Source organism: Neomonachus schauinslandi, chromosome 13, assembly GCF_002201575.2.
Source record: "Neomonachus schauinslandi chromosome 13, ASM220157v2, whole genome shotgun sequence".
Lineage (NCBI taxonomy): Eukaryota > Metazoa > Chordata > Mammalia > Carnivora > Phocidae > Neomonachus > Neomonachus schauinslandi.
In genome coordinates, this window is record NC_058415.1 from 83,566,471 (window position 1) to 83,583,881 (window position 17,411).

Genomic DNA, 17,411 nt, shown 5'->3' on the forward strand with positions numbered 1-17,411 from the left:
CTCCTGTAACTATAAAATTCCTTTACCGATGCTGCTGCTGGAACTTCCAGAGTTTGGTGTAAACATCGAAAGTTCTTCCAAAATAGGACTGCCACTGCTTCTGCCCATACTGTGGCAAATCTCTGTAATAACAAACAAACAAGTATAAATTTTAAATCTCTGATGCTATTTGGAAATTAAGTCTTGTGATGGTATAAACTGGAGAAATTCAAAGCATCTGCATTCAGGCTTTCTTTTTAAAAAAGCTGTAATTTTGGGGGCGCCTGGGTGGCTCAGTCGTTAAGCATCTGCCTTTGGCTCAGGTCATGAACCCAGGGTCCTGGGATCCAGCCCCGCATCGGGCTCCCTGCTCTGCGGGAAGCCTGCTTCTCCCTCTCCCACTCCCCCTGCTTGTGTTCCCTCTCTCGCTGTGTCTCTCTCTGTCAAATAAATAAATAAAACCTTAAAAATAAAAAAAAATAATAAATAAGTTGTAATTTTTGGAGCAGAAATGGTTCTATAAGAGTCCAGGACATGTTCTTTCCTATTCTTCTCCCCACCTCTGTTCATTCTTAGTCTTCTCTGTAGATACCTGTCCCATGAGGTTTCTAGCACTTTGCTCTCCCCGGATGATCTTATTCACAGTCATTTATACCCTGATAACTTCCAAATGTTTATTATCCTCATATAAGAACTCAGAACTCTGAAAAACACTGTTGCTTTAGGGAATGTATCTAGGAGCGGATGTGCAGGTGGTATTATTGTTCCCAATTATTCTATCCTCTCCCTACAAGTAAAACTATACATCCCTGTCCTTGGGTCTGGTGACTTACAGTAAACCCCTCAGAGACAAATTCTTCCCTGTCATTTGAACACCTAAGACTTGCTTTGGCCAATGAACTATTATTGCAAGTTACCCACACCATGTCAGAGAAGATTACATAAGAGATACTGCATAGTTTAGCATTTTCACTTCCCTCCAATCTAAGACCAAGATAGGGCTGCTCCTTAGCCTGGAACACAGAGTCAGACCCATTTAACGGAGCCTCAGAACGGCAGACAACTTCTAGCTAGCACGTGAGCTAGAAATAAATCTGTTGTAGTAAGGCACTAAAATGTTGGATCTGTTACAGCAGCCTTATTGAGGAAAAGCCAGCACAGAAATGGATACCAGGAATAGGCTACTGCCGTAACAAATACATAACATATGTAATGCTGGCATTGGAACCGAGCAGCACGAAACTGGTCCTGAAGGCTGGAAAAATGATGACACATACAAGACAGAGGCAAAACAGCATCTGCCTGCAATCACTTGGAGAGCAGTTAAGGTGATTAGTGAACATATGGATTTATACAAAGAAGCTGGGAAAAGTATGCTACTAGCCCTGGATGCTATTATGTGCACTTAACAACACACAAAAAAGAGATGAACTCAGGAAAGAACTAGCTGCAAGCAGGGCTGAAAAGGAAAAAAGATAACCCACAAGTTCCAGGACTTTCAGAATTGAAAGACCAAACAATTTCTAATGCATAAGTGCAAAAGATACAATGGAGAAATGCTGGTTATAAACGCCACTAACAATGGAGTCCTCATCCTCAGGGTAAAAGAGGAGAGCCCGTGAATAAATCTATGAAAGTGGCCCCAAGTATATTTTTCAGTGGAACAAGACAGATCAAGGAAAAGAATCTAAGGATCTGGGCGCCTGGGTGGCTCAGTTGGTTAAGCGACTGCCTTCGGCTCAGGTCATGATCCTGGAGTCCCTGGATCGAGTCCCGCATCAGGCTCCCTGCTCGGCAGGGAGTCTGCTTCTCCCTCTGACCCTCCCGACCCTCCCCTCTCTCATGCTCTCTCTCTGTCTCTCTCTCTCAAATAAATAAATAAATAAATCTTTAAAAAAAAAAAAAGAATCTAAGGATCTAATTGTCTTGTAGAAGCTTCATAAGTTCAAGGTATCTATAATAACATCTAGAAAAGAAAAAGAGGCAAGTTTCAAAAAACTATGGCTATGGCTATTGTGAAAACTAACTTGAATCAAATAAAGAGTCAACCAAATCTTGGGAGAGTTGTACTGCCAAATGGTGTTTGTTTTATAGAGGAACAATAATCACCCACTGATTACAGTGAGGTACACTTCTTACCCCAGTCTATGACTTGTCTTCTCATGTTTATTAATTGGGTTTTTGGGTTTTTCTTATGAATAGTTACCAAAATGTATCAGCTTATCTTTATGGAAAGTGCTTTTTCTGTCTTTTTAAAGAAATTCATCCATACAATAATATACTCTTTTAAAAGATTTTAAGTTTCACCTTTCAAATTTAATATAACCAAAATTGAGTCTCAGATATGTGTTAACAAATTCTATCTGAATAATTTTTTAAAAAACCATTTGACTGGAGCACCTGGTTAAGTGTCCGACTCGGTTTCTGCTCAGGTCATGATCTCAATTCTTGAGATAGAGCCCCGCATCAGGCTCCATGCTTAGCGCAGAGTCTACTTGAGATTCTCTCTCCCTCTTGCTCTGCCCCTCCCTTGCTTGTGCTCTCTCTCTCTCTCTCAAATAAATATTTTAAAAAATCACTTGACTTTTGAATAATTTGACAGAACTAGAATTGCAGTCATCAATTTTCCTTTATGCTTGGGTCTCAGCTCTTTGTTCTATTGGTTTTTCTAGTTCCTCATTAACATTCTGTTAATTACTATAGCTTTATAAAAAGTGTGGCATGTTTCTTCTTTTTAAGGAACACCTTGGCTATACTTGGTTCCTTATATTTGCATATAAACATCAAAATCAGCTTATCAAAGTTCTAAAAAAAAAAAAAAAATCCTAATGGGTTCTAATGAGACCTGAATGAATCTAGACATCCACTTGGAGAATTGACATTTAAAAAATAATTTTTAGTGTCAATAGTATCTCTTTCCATTTATGTTGAAAATAGTCACTAAATAAATTTTACAATGCTTTGTATAAAGGTCTACTATTTCTTGGTTCACATTATTACAATGTCTCATATTTTTACTGCTTTTGTGAAAGGTATCTCTATTTTTTAAGTTATGTCTTAAAACTTTTTTATGCTGGAAGGTTTCAAACATATACAAAAACAGAAAACAGTACAATGAATCCCAATGTACCTGAGCATTTCCTAGATTATAAACTTAAAGCCAATCCCTTCTACTTGGGGTTTCCAGATAAAGTGGTTTTGTTTGGGGGCTCGCTATTCTTTTTCATTAATCTACCTGTCTATGCTAATATGACTTCATCTAAATCAATACCCCTCTGATCACCACTAGCACTATTTTCAATTAAGAAAAGAAGTGCAGGCTATATTTCAGAATGACCCTTATAACCCAAAAGTCTACTAAAATACCTAAAAATAGAGAAAACACTTAAATGTTTCATGGTAAAAGGAGACACTTTTTATATTATTATTATTTTTTTTTTTTTTAAGAGAGAGAACGTGCACACTTGTGAGAAGAGGGGATGGAGTGCGGGGTTGGGGAGAGGCAGAGGGAAAGAGGGAGAGAGAGAGAGAATCTTAACCATGCTTTACACCCAGCACGGAACCCAACACAGGGCTAAATCTCACAACCCTGAGATCATGACCTGAGCTGAAATCAAGAGTTGGATGCTTAACTAACTGAGCCACCCAGGCACTCCAAAAAGAGAGACTTTTAAATATAAATTCTCTCACTTAACCTAAGTTTAACTTTCTTTCTTTTTTTTTTGTAAAGCTGGTTTATTTATTTATTTTTTTAAGATTTTATTTATTTTGACAGAGAGAGAGAGAGACAGCGAGAGAGGGAACACAAGCAGGGGAGTGGGAGAGGGAGAAGCAGGCTTCCCGCCGAGCGGGGAGCCCGATGCGGGGCTCGATCCCAGGACCCTGGGATCATGACCTGAGCCGAAGGCAGATGCTTAACAGACTGAGCCACCCAGGCATCCCTAAGTTTAACTTTCAAGTATAAAAGAAATCCTTTATTTATCTCACATAAATAAGTAATAAGCTAAATATTCTTGGTAAACTATACTAATATAATGAAATCTGAAGTAGTATTTTGTTGAAGTAGTATTTTTGTTGAGAAACTGGGGGGTAGGGGGAGAGGGATGTATATCCTTCCAGATTTTATACATATACAGTATTTGTGTATACAGGCACAGTATTTGTCTTGTTTTCTAATGTAAACTTTTTTCACTTACTATATTGTTAATATTTTTCATGTTTAATATAAACATATGTAGCACAGTGTATAATACACTTACATATTTGAGATTAGCAGAAAGAGACTACCCCCCACACACATAAACCTGCTATATATTTTTTAACTTACTTAACAAAGGATACATAATTTCATGGAAATAAGATAGCTACAGAGCAGAAACAAATACAGCTTATGTTTCTATAGCTTTTCTCTTGCCCTAGTGGGGTATCTTGCTATTGCTAACACTTGCCTTGCAGTTAGGCAAGGTGTTTTTTGAAGACATGGGATGGAAGGAGGAAACCTGGTCACTACATATAATTCTATCAAGTGCTAAGTATTATGAAGGCCAGAGAATGTGATGTGAAATATGATCTCTACAATCAAGGAGCTTATTATTTAGTTAGATAGAAAAGACTAGCACATATATGGAAAAAGAGAAAAAATAGCACATAAGTATTTAATTATATGTAACTAAGTAAAAGTAATAGGAGAGTGTAGAAAAGAGATACATTGGAGGGCTTGAGTAGTCAGGGAAAGCTGCTCGAAGAAAGTGATCTGGATAGGCAAAAGAGAAAGAAGTGATCATCAGGGAGAGAGAGAGAGAGAAATAAGATAATATGCAAGAGAAACAAAGGCAATTATCAGCTAATAAAACAGTAGCACAAGTCTTAGCCAGACCTCGCTTATGTAACTGTGGACAGCTAGTGGTGAAGGGCCTCCCTTAGATGTCTGGCAGTTGCCTGGCTGGCAGCCAGGGTGCTGGGTCACATGTTTGTCATCCAACAGGCTAGCTCAGTTTCCATGAGGATCCCAAAAGCAGCAAAAGAGAGGGCAGTTCTTTTTTTTTTTTTTAAGATTTTATTTACTTATTTGTCAGAGAGAGAGCACAAGCAGGGGGAGTGTCAGGCAGAGAAGGCAGAGGGAGAAGCAGACCCCCCCCGCTGAGCAAGGAGCCTGATGCGGAACTCGCTCCCAGGATCCTGGAATCATGACCTGAGCTGAAGGCAGATGCTTAACCGACTGAGCCACCCAGGCGTCCCAGAGAGGGCAGTTCTAATGTGCATCATTCTTTTCGATTCTTTGCATCGTGTCTGCACTGTCCCATTGGCCAAAGCAATCCTCATGGCCGAGTCCAGGGTCAGTGTGGGAGGGGATGACTCACAGGCATGGATACAGGGAAGGGAATGATTTTTACAAGCAATCTATCACAGAAATCTTATATTTTTTCCTTTCTTTCTCAATTTTGAAAAAGTATCTTGGAAAACAAAAATGCTGTATGTTGTACAGCAAGAAAAAATACCCTTTTGCTTTGCCCCTCAATTCTAGCCCCCCAAAATAACCACCATTAAGGCACATATTGAATGGAGCACTGGTGTTATACGCAAACAATGAATCGTGGAACGCTACATCAAAAACTAATGATGTAATGTATGGTGATTAACATAGCATAATAAAATAAAATTTTAAAAAAAGAACGCATTTTCTATATACATTTAAGTAAATATGTGAGTTTTTCTATTATTTTACATAAATGGAATCAAAACTACATATAATGTTCTATAACATGCCTTTTAATTTATCATTTGTATATTTATTTTAACATGCCCTTTTTTTTTAAATTTTATTTATTTATTTGACAGAGAGAGACACAGCAAGAGAGGGAACACAAGCAGGGGGAGTGGGAGTGGGAGAAGCAGGCTTCCCACTGAGCAGGGAGCCCGATGCTGGGCTTGATCCCAGGACGCTGGGATCATGACCTGAGCTGAAGGCAGACATTTAATGACTGAGCCACCCAGGCGCCCCTTAACATGCCCTTTAAATTTAAAAATATATCAGCGTTTTTTAGTGCATATACAATCATATCAACATTTACTGTGTAAAATGTAGTACATAATAACCAATTTATTTAACCAATCCATTCCCAACAGACATTTATATTGCTTCCAGTTATTCCCTGTTATAAAAATGCTGCAATAAACATCTTCATACTAATAATCTTGAATAGTTATGCCATATGAGTAAAAGGTAAATTTCTGTAAGTGGAGTTAACAAGTGAAAAAAGATATGCATTTCTCTACCGGATGTTAAGACAATGAATTAAAAAGCAAAGGGACTACGTGAAATTTTCAGGTACACATAACAAGAATGAGTTAGTAGCTACATTTTTTTTTTTAAAGATTTTATTTATTTATTTGAGAGAGAGAGAATGAGAGACAGAGAGCACGAGAGGGAAGAGGGCAGAGGGAGAAGCAGACCCCCTGCCGAGCAGGGAGCCCGATGTGGGACTCGATCCCGGGACTCCAGGATCATGACCTGAGCCGAAGGCAGTCGCCCAACCAACTGAGCCACCCAGGCGCCCAGTAGCTACATTTTTAAATCCATTTCCATTATCCTTACGATAAGGAGAAATTCATTTCATATTATAGAAATAAGTTAACTCTAGATACCAGTTTCCACATCTGTTCCAAGTTTTCATTTTTTTTTTAATGTCTCCATGTACCCCTAGTGAGAAAGTGCTAATCAGATATTTTAAAACTGAAGTTGCTGCCAGAATCTTTAAGACTCTTATCGTGTGGCTCCTGCTAGGAAGACTGTATTATTATATAACAGCATTAAGCAGCAACATCACCTCCATGAAAACTGACAACACCTGGGGGCTTCTTTACAGATACTGTGTAAAGTCTTTAGGCAGATTTTCAAGTAAGCATGTGCCTGCAAGTTCCTCCGAGTTTCCCAAACTGACGGATTTAATAAACCTCAGTAATACACCCCGCTAACTGAGAAAGCAGAACCAGAATTCAGTGTTTTATTTCATGATGACATATATAATTTCAGGTGTTCAGCATAAAAGGCTTTAAGGAAGGGAATTCTATACAGGGACTAAAAGCACGAAGAAGGCGATCTAAAAGGCTAGAACAAAGCGCCTGACAATAAGTAGTAAGCATACAAATATTTCCTGATTTATAGCTCTGAACAATGTTGGCTAAATTCTATACTATTTCCCATAAAAGAATTTAGAACATCTGTCACGGTAGTCTAAATACTCAGCTATAACGACAGGAATTTCTTTTTCAACATAGAGTTAAAATTCTTTTTTAACTTCCTAAAGGGTTAAGTCCTGTGATCACCCTTTCTCTAATGAGACATGTCACAGAAGCTAATACACAAACCACTGTAATTCTATTAGAGTCTAAAACTAACTGAGGTATTTTATAAAGGGTTTTAGACAAATTCCTTTACTATTCAGAGCTTGACTATGGTTTTAAACTCTGAATATATCATTTGGTCATTATTACTAATGTTAGAGATGGGAAATCAATGGTCCATAGAATTAAGTTAAATGAGGCTCTGTGAATTATCCTGTAAGCTAAATGACCTGATATTTCACTTTTTGCAAAGGCACCTATGTTCTAAATCGGCTGCTCATACTGTTCATCCAAAGTTTTAGAGGAAATTCAAAGTATGGCATTTAACTGCTCTTTTTTTAAATCCTAAACTCTCAACAAAAGTTAGGAGACTATGGTAGGAAGAAATGTAGTACAAATGATTAAACCTGGTTCTCAGAGATGTTTCCAATGTATGCTGAGATGTTAAAATTTAGGAAATCTCTTCTGGGTTTCTATAAATCAACTGTCTTTTTTTTTTTTTTTTTTTAAAGATTTTATTTATTTATTTGACAGAGACACAGTGAGAGAGCAAACACAAGCAGGGGGAGTGGGAGAGGGAGAAGCAGGCTTCCCGCCGAGCAGGGAGCCCGATGTGGGGCTCGATCCCAGGACCCTGGGATCATGACCTGAGCCGAAGGCAGACGCTTAACGACTGAGCCACCCAGGCGCCCCTAAATCAACTGTCTTAACTAAACTGAATTAGCTAGGATCGCTGATGCCCACCCACACCTAACATTCCAGTCCAACAGCCACTCTTTCGTCCTCCTCATGTCAGTCCTCCCTGGGGTGTGCCGTCTTATAATTCTCTCTTCTTTCTGTTCTCTTCTACTGGCTTCTCCTTCCTTAGCCCATCCTTAACTGCTTGGCTTCTTCAGGGCATGTATACGTATATGTATATGTATATGTATATGTATATGTATATGTATATGTATATGTATATGTATATGTATATGTAAATACCCACACACACACACTGAGGATCAAGGAGCTTAAGTGAGTTGCCTGAGAACTCATGATCAGTAAATTGTTGAGCTGTGATTCAGATTCAAACCTTCTAACCCCTAATCTAATGTTCTCTTCTTTCTACCATAAGGAAAACAACCTAGATTTTGATTCTACATCAGTAAATTTCTCTCTCTCTGAGCTCTCCCAGGTCATGGGATGCAACTGACCTCCAACAAAGCTGTGGCCAAAGCTGTGGTCAAACGCCTAACTCAACTTCTCTGAACAAGGTTTTCAGTCAAGGAGCACAGTGTCCCATTACATATTCTTATTTACACAGAGAGGTCTGTATTACAGTGACACCGTTGTTCCAATCCACGCCTCTGTGTTCATTTGTATACCAGACAAAACTGTGTTTGGGACTTGCAAAGCCAATTGAGCAATTCCTTGTTTTAACAATGGCACTTTTCTTCACCGACTGGTATATCTGGTTTCCAAATTTAGGTTTAGGAATAGATCTGTGAGTTTGAAAATGCTGGGGGTATCAAGAGGTGTAGGCTATTAAGGCTGAGTGTTTCCTTTAGGGGAGGATACCTTAATGGTACCACAATATCAACCCTTTTGTTTACTGAAGAGGGAGCAAAGCTTTTTTTTTGAATGAGAGTTTGAGAGAAAATGCACAAGAGTGCTTGATTAGGTTGAAGGTGGACATCCTCTTTATCCTGGTATCCTGCTCCTATTCCTAATCCTGTACCTAGAATGGTGCGGACACATAGAAGGAACTTAGCAGGGGTGCCTGGGTGGCTCAGTTGGTTAAGCGTCTGTCTTTGGCTCAGGTCATGATCCCAGGGTTCTGGGATCGAGACCGTCGTTGGACTCTCTGCCCAGCGGGGAGTCTGCTTCTCCCTTTCCCTCTGCCTGCCGCTCCCCCTGCTGTGCTCGCTCTCTCTCTACCAAATAAATAAAACCTTAAAAAAAAAAAAAGAAGACACTCAGCACATTGTTCCATTCCTAATAATGGTTTATGAATTTGAATAACTTTGAATAATCACCCCCAGTTTGAATTTAGACCTGCCAAGCCAAATAAAGCTATGGAATGGTGTCTCCTCCTCCTGTGAACCAGCTCCAGAAGTATAAAAATTCTTACATTTAGAAACGGAACTATTAATAAATTTATTTCTAATGGCACCTTGCTCGTAGGAAAAAAAATTGTCAAGTTTTAAATCCCATGTCCCCTCTATGGTGTTGCTGCCTTGTCCCACCAAACATCCATGACTCTTTTGTAGGTATGATGATACCCAAAGGAGCTTGACAGATATGAATTCCTCTGAGAACCAAGGAGATGAATGAGTACAAAAAGCCAGGAAGTTAACTGAGCCATTCCTACAGTCTAGCATTTGCCTGTGTCACCTCCAGAGAAGAGGCTATCAGAGCTCCCCTGTAATTCTGGGATCCTAACTCCCATATTGAGGAAGAACTTCTCTGAAGTAGCAATTCCCAAATTAGAACCTATCCCATTAACATAAGCTATTGCTTTATCTGCCAAAGCTTTCTTACTTATAAACCAAGAAAATAGACGTGAATGAGGTTGTTTGGAGGATTTCATGAAATCCACTGTTGTTAAAACATCTTTACTTTTTCTCTTTACACTCCTCCTGGAAGACCTCAAAAAGTAAACACAAATATCTTCCCCCTTACCAATCCTTGATCTCACCCACTAGCAACTAAAAAGGTGAAGAAGGCTTATTTCTGTTCCTAGCCAGGCCTGACAATTAAGATCTTCATAAAGAGTAATGTTTCAGGTCAGGTTATACTGAACTGTGATGGTCAGAAAGAACTAATTAGAAATATACTCATCCTTTTATAGTTTAAAATTTTGGCATAGCATTTAAATCACTGATTTTCTGGATTCTGGGGAAAGGGTAGCAGCACGGTCTTTACTCAGATACATTCCGAAAACAGACAGAACCCCTAGATAATAAAACCAAAACCCTACAAACAACATTTTCAGCAAAGTAAGTGTTATAAGCTAACTATGTCACCTGCAAATTCATATATTGAAGTCCTAACCCCCAGTACCTCAGAATGTGCATTTAGAGACAGGGCCTTTAAAGAAGTATAGTAATTAAATTAAAACAAGGCCTTTTGGGGGGGGCACTAATACAGTCTTTATAAGGAGGAGATGAGGACACACACAGAGACACCAGGGATGCGCATGCATAGAGGGATGACCATATGAGAAAGAAAACGGCCATCTGCAAGCCAAGGAGAGAGGCCTCGGAAGGAACCAAGCCTGTGGCACCTTGATCCTGGACTTCTAGGCTCCAGAACTGTGAGACAATAAATTTCTGTTGTTTAAGCCACCCAATCTGTGGTATTTTGTTATGACAGTCCTAGCAAACTAATACAGTAAGTAATAAAGTATCTCTCAAGTCCCCAAACACAGGTGGGTGGGGACAAATCACCAACAGCCAAAAGATCCACAGGCCGCTAGCATCTGTACAGGAAGAGACAGAAGAAACAAATACAACATCTGATGGACCTGCAAAGAAGAGAAGCCCCCCAAACAGCCAATATGTATTCACCAGAAAGCACAGTGGACCATTCTGAGAATGGAAGTTAAAAGTGGGAGGAATTTTGCCTGAGCCAAGAGCCATATGTGGGTACTGAGTCCTTGAAAAGTGGCCCATCTGAACTTAAATGTATATAAGTATAAAATATTCAGTGTACTTCAAAGACTAAGTATGAAAAAAAGAATGTAAAAGATCTCAATAATTTTTCTATATTGATGACATGTTGAAATAAACTATTTTAGATATATTGGATCAAACAAAATACATCACTTATTTTTTTTTATATGCTTAAGATCCAGCTACTAGAAAATCACATTTGTGGCTCATATTAAATTCTTATTAGTCATTGCTTCCCTAGATCACGTGATCGAGATATCTGTTATACTCTGGTGGCAGGCTACCTCAAATGCATGTGCAATTCTTTTGAGTGGTAAGCCACAGAAAACAAAAGCATTCATCACAAGCTTGTACAGGTAGTTTAAGTATCATCTCTGAAATCACATATACTTTACCATTACCAGTTTGCAAAACTTGCCTCTAGGAAAATACTAATTTTTTGAGGAAAAAAGAGAAGGAAGAGAGAAGGGCAGAAAAAGAGGGAAGAAAGAGGAAGGAGGGGGTGGGGTAGGGGAGGAAGGGAACAAGGGAGCAAACCCTTAATTTCCCAGTTACCCTCTCCTATTTAGGAACCAGGGCATCCTAAAAATAGGCTTTTCAAGAAAGCATTGTAGGGGATTTCTTCTTTAATTTAAAATACTGGGAGCATATTTAATCAAAATAATTTCTACAGTTATTTTTATTTAACACCATTACACTTTACTTTGGTGTACTTCTCTGTCGATATGTATATATATATCTTTATGACCTCCAATACTTATTTTGGCCATGTGTATTTGCTTCTCCAGAGTCAAATAATCAGTGATTTGGAGGCCTCTGTTGTCTCAAAGCACCAGAGGTCATGGGTATCACTGGTAGACACAGCTGTGTATCTCAAATACATGTCTCAAGATGCTGCCTTATATAATCCCAGCAAATATTCCATTCTGCTCTAGCAGTCTTAGTCACCATGGTAACTGGAACCCTGCAAGCACTTGGGCTTTTGATCATTTTCTGACAGTATTCAAAGATATTTCTAACATTATTCTCACTTCATTACTACTGTAACCACATGCAAGAGCTACTAAAAGAAAAACACCACTCATTTTATCCATTTCTCACTGTCTTGGACTATGTTTTCTTACACAGTGAGTGGAAAGAACTTATTTATTATGCACATAATATAAGGAGATATTTTCAGTCAAGAAAAACACTTCATTAAGATATTCATGTCTGGGAAAATCAAAAGGCTCTGACAAGTTAGATGAATGACTTAATATAAGGTGGAAAGACACACCTTCAAGAGTAAAAAGGGAACTTATTATACCCAAGGTATTATATAGAAACTCTGAAGCCTTTCATGTACTGAAATGCACTTTTTTACTCTGCTCATAAGGAGTTTAAAAAGTCCAAGTGAGAGGGAATACAAGGGTGTTGTTGAGGTGCTCTATGTTCTATTTTTTCATGCAAGTACAAACCACACAGATGTGCTCTGTTTGTAAAAAACACACTTAAAGGGGAGCCTGGGAGGGACGCCTGGGTGGCTCAGTTGGTTGAGCGACTGCCTTCGGCTCAGGTCATGATCCTGGAGTCCCGGGATCGAGTCCCGCATCGGGCTCCCTGCTCGGCGAGGAGCCTGCTTCTCCCTCTAACCCTCCCCCCTCTTATGTACTCTCTCTCTCTCTCTCATTCTCGCTCTCTCAAATAAATAAATAAATCTTTACAAAAAAAAAAAAAAAGGGGAGCCTGGGTAGCTCAGTCGTTAAGCGTCTGCCTTCGGCTCAGGTTGTGATCCCGGGGTCCTGGGATCGAGCCCCGCATCAGGCCCCCTGCTCAATGGGAAGCCCACTTCTTCCTCTCCCAACTCCCCCTGCTTGTGTTCCCTCTCTCACTGTGTCTCTCTCTGTCAAATAAATGAATAAAATCTTTTTAAAAAACCACACTTATAATATGTGTACTTGTCTGAAAGCATATTACACTGCACTGTAAGTTTAATAACTAGTTTGTGAACTCAAGAAAAAAAGTGGGGGCACAAGGGTGGCTCAGTTGGTTAAGTGTCTGACTCTTGATTTTGGCTCAGGTCATGATCTCAGGGGGGGGAAATCAGAGGGGGAGACAAACCATGAGAGACTATGGACTCCGGGAAACAAACTGAGGGTTTTAGAGGGAGGGGGTGGGGGGGATGGGTGAGCCCGGTGATGGGTATTAAGGAGGGCATGTATTGCATGGAGCACTAGGTGTTATACACAAACAATGAATGATGGAACACTACATCAAAAACTAATGATGTACTGTATGGTGACTAACATAATAAAAAAAATTATTAAAAAAAAGATCTAATATTGAACAAAGCACTTTCATTTATATAAACAAGCACAGAAAATAGATACCCTACACGTACCAGACACTTGAGAAAATCAGCCCCCAAATATATTTGGTCTTTGGTTAGGGACTGAACTAGGCACTAAGAGCAAACAGTCCCCACTAAGAGTTAATATGGTATATAGAACATCAATGAAATATAGAATTTTTGATAAATCAAGATCATAAAGAGCACACTGTTTTTACAATTTATGGTTTTTCATTTAACCATGTATCATTTAACCATATACCATATACCTTTCATTGACATATCCACCAAAATCTTTTTAATAGATCTGTATTATTCTATGTTTGTGTGTATGTGTAAAACAGACTTTCTTAAAAAGTGAGAAGAAAAAGGAAGGGAGTCTAAGTACTAATCTCTCAGGAACTATTGACCTGTGCCCACTGGCCACATTTCCTCTCGAACAGCAACCCAAAAGCATTCAGATAATATATATTCTTTACTCACCACACTTACCATAGAAATAATTATGGCTGTTTAAAATAAAGAGAGCCCTGCACATAAAACACTGAAAATAAACCCCTGATGAATTTGCTTACCCATTCTTCTAGGCCAAAATTTATTATTAGTAGTATTGCCAAATTTTAAAATAGCACTTTAGAAAGGACTGCTCCACATCCGGGAGGCAATCAATATATTAGTATAGAAAATACTGATTTCTAGGTAGCAATTTATGATACCTGCAAGTTACACACATATACTGACAAAATTACTGACTTAACAAATGAAGAAGGGAGATTTCAAACTGGTGGGACCTGTGTCTTTATATACTGAATATTTTAGAGAACAAGAGTCAAAGGATTAATTCTTTTTTTTTTTTTTAATTTATTTATTTGGCAGGGAGAGACACAGAGAGGGAACACAAGCAGGGGGAGCGGGAGAGAGAGAAGCAGGCTTCCCGCAGAGCAGGGAGCCCGATGCGGGGCTGGATCCCAGGACCCTGGGATCACGACCTGAGCCAAAGGCAGATGCTTAACGACTGAGCCACCCAGGTGCCCCCAAAGGATTAATTCTTGAACGGATATAGTTTCAAGTGCTCAAGAACTAAACTGAAATAGGCATCATAGGCATATTATAATAAATTTCTGTAACAATGAATAAATAGTCCTAAAGATTAGATCTCACACAACTTTCTCCATGTATTAGGGTTTCCTACCATCCCCACAGACTCAATTTTACTCTGTAATTACCTTAAAACTAAATAAAATAAACTCAAAATAAAATCAGTGTGATCATTAAAATGGCACTTAAAAAAAAAAGATCACAATGAGACCCATTTGAGCTGGTAAAATACATCTGCACAATCGAAACATTTCAAAAAAAGAGTGAAATGAAACAATTCAATTCTAGTTAGCAGCTGTTTTTTTTTTTAAAGATTTATTTATTTATTTTAGAGAGAAAGAGAAAGAGTGCGCGCATGTGCATGCGAACAGGGGGAGGAGCAGAGGGAGAGAGAGAAAGACTCTCAAGCAGACTCCTGTTGAGTGCAAAGCCTGATGCAGGGCTCGATCTCATGACCCCAAGATCATGACTTGAGCCAAAATCAAGAGTTGGGACAGTCAACAGAGCCACTAACTAGGCACTCCTAGTTAGGAGGGGTTTTGGATACTATAGATACTGTCATCATGTGGCCTAAAGATAAAGATGTACTTAAAAGTGATTTCCGGGGGCCTGGGTGGCTCAGTCGTTAAGCGTCTGCCCTCGGCTCAGGCCATGATCCCGGGGTCCTGGGATCGAGCCCCGCATCGGGCTCCCTGCTCGGCCGGGAGCCTGCTTCCCTCCCTCCCTCTGCCCACCCCCGCTTGTGATCTCTCTCTCTCTCTCTCTGTGTCAAATAAATAAATAAAATCTTAAAAAAAAAAGTGATTTACAAACTGTAGGGTGCTATGTGGAAATGTATGTGTTACTGTTACTGTTGTAGTAGTTACAGTGATTTTAACCAGGCAGAGAATCTCTAGCAGGAGATTACTTGAACTTTATGATTCATTTACAATTCAGAATCAGATTAGGAAAATAATTCCTTTTTTAAGAAGGGAAATGCCATTGCTAAATTCATTATGCTTCTCAGACCTACTGAGTGAAAACATACTCATACTATACTCATTCTTATATTCAAATAAGAATATATAGAGAAGCTAGTAAACTTTGGGTCAAATATGTAATACCTAGTTTTTGAAAAGCAGTATAGCAAAAAGTGCTGATATGAAATGACAAGATGAAATATGTCTCATAAATAGTAAATGAATAAAAAAAGAAATATGGCATTTAGTGGACAAATTTCAGAGACATTTTCTGAAAGTGATGAAAAAAGGAATAGAGATGAAAATGAAAAGAGACTAGATTGTTGCACAGGGTTTGGGCTGAATATTCAATCTAAGCATTACAAGTATAAGCAAGGAGGGAGAACAAGGAACAAGAAAGAAAAATATGAAAGAAATGCAATAATCAATTGAAAAAATATGTTTTCTGATTTTAAAAATGTCTAAGACCTCACACCATACACAAAAATTAACTAAAAATGGTTCACAGATCTAAATATGAATGAGCAGCATAAAAGAACAAAACCGGAATAAATCTTGATGACTTCAGGTTAGGCAATGATTTCTTAGACACAGCACTAAAAGTACAAACAATGAAAGAGAGTAATAACAAGTGGGACTTTACTAAAATAAAAGCTTCTCTGCTTCAAAGGACACCCTTAAGAAAGTGGAGAGACAGCCCAACGAATGGAAAAATATACATTTGTAAATCATTACATCTCACGAAGGACTTATATCCAAAACAACTATAACTTAAGAAGATAAATAACCCAATCTGATGAATGATCAAAGGATAAGAATAGACATTTGGCTGGGATGCCTGGGTGGCTCTGTCGTTTAAGTATCCGACTCTTGATTTTGGCTCAGGTCATGATCTCAGGGTCGTGAGATGAGCCCTGCATTGGGCTCCATGCTGGGTGTAGAGCCTGCTTGAGATTCTATCTCTCCCTCTGGCCCTCCTTCCCCTCAACTTGAGCTCGCTCTGTCCTCCCCGAAAAAGAAAAAAGACATTTGGCTAATACACACATGAAAAGATGCTCAACATCATTAGTCACTAGGGAAATACAACAAAACCACAATGAGATACCACCTCACACCCACTAGAATGGCTCTCATCAAAAGGACAGACAATAGGGGTGCCTGACTGGCTCAGTCAGTGGAGCATACGACTTTCAATCTCAGGGTTGTGAGTTCAAGCCCCATGATGGGTGTAGAGATCGCTTAAAAATAAAATCTTGGGGCACCTGGGTGGCTTAGTCAGTTGAGCATCCAACTCTTGATCTCAGCTCAGGTCTTGATCTCAGGGTCATGAGTTCAAGCTCCGTAATGGGCTCTATGTCAGGCATGGAGCCTACTTAAAATAAAAAAATAAATAAAATAAAATCTTAAAGGGGCACATGGCTGGCTCAGTCAGAAGAGCATGTGACTTGGGCGCCTGGGTGGCTCAGCTGGTTAAGCAACTGCCTTCGGTTCAGGTCATGATCCCGGGGTCCTGGGATCGAGTCTCACATTGGGCTCCCCCTGCTCTTTGGGGAGCCTGTGCCTCTGCCTGCCACTCCCCCTGCTTGTGTTCACTCTCTCTCTCTGTGTCAAATAAATAAATAAAATCTTTAAAAAAAAAAAGAAGAGCATGTGACTCGATCTCGGGGTCGTGAGTTCGAGCCCCAGTTGGGTGTTGAGATTACTTAAATAAATTTTTTTAAAAACTTAAAAAAACAATGAAATCTTAAAAAAAAGACAATAACAAGTGTGGTGAGATGTGGAGACACTGGAACCGCATACACTGCTGGGCGTGCAGCCTCTTTGAAAAAGTCTGGAAGTTCCTCAAAAGGTTAAACATAGGGGCACCTGGGTGGCTCAGTTGTTAAGCGTCTGCCTTAGGCTCAGGTCATGATCTTAGGGTCCTGGGATCGAGCCCTGCATCAGGTCCCTGATCAGCGGGAGGCCTGCTTCTCCCTCTCCCACCTCCCCTGCTTGTGTTCCTGCTCTCACTATGCCTCTCTCTGTCATATAAATAAATAAAATCTTTAA

At 39.4% G+C, this 17,411-nt stretch overlaps 1 protein-coding gene across 1 annotated transcript in view; it reads right to left on the bottom strand.

Moving 5' to 3' along the window:
• The window catches only part of SCAI (suppressor of cancer cell invasion), a 133,100-nt gene that overhangs the window by 47,612 nt on the left and 68,077 nt on the right, over positions 1-17,411 (bottom strand). Inside the window, exon 4 of the mRNA XM_021691496.1 lies at positions 27-122. Within this exon, the coding sequence (XP_021547171.1) occupies positions 27-122 (96 nt within the window). The remainder of the gene's footprint in view (positions 1-26; positions 123-17,411) is intronic.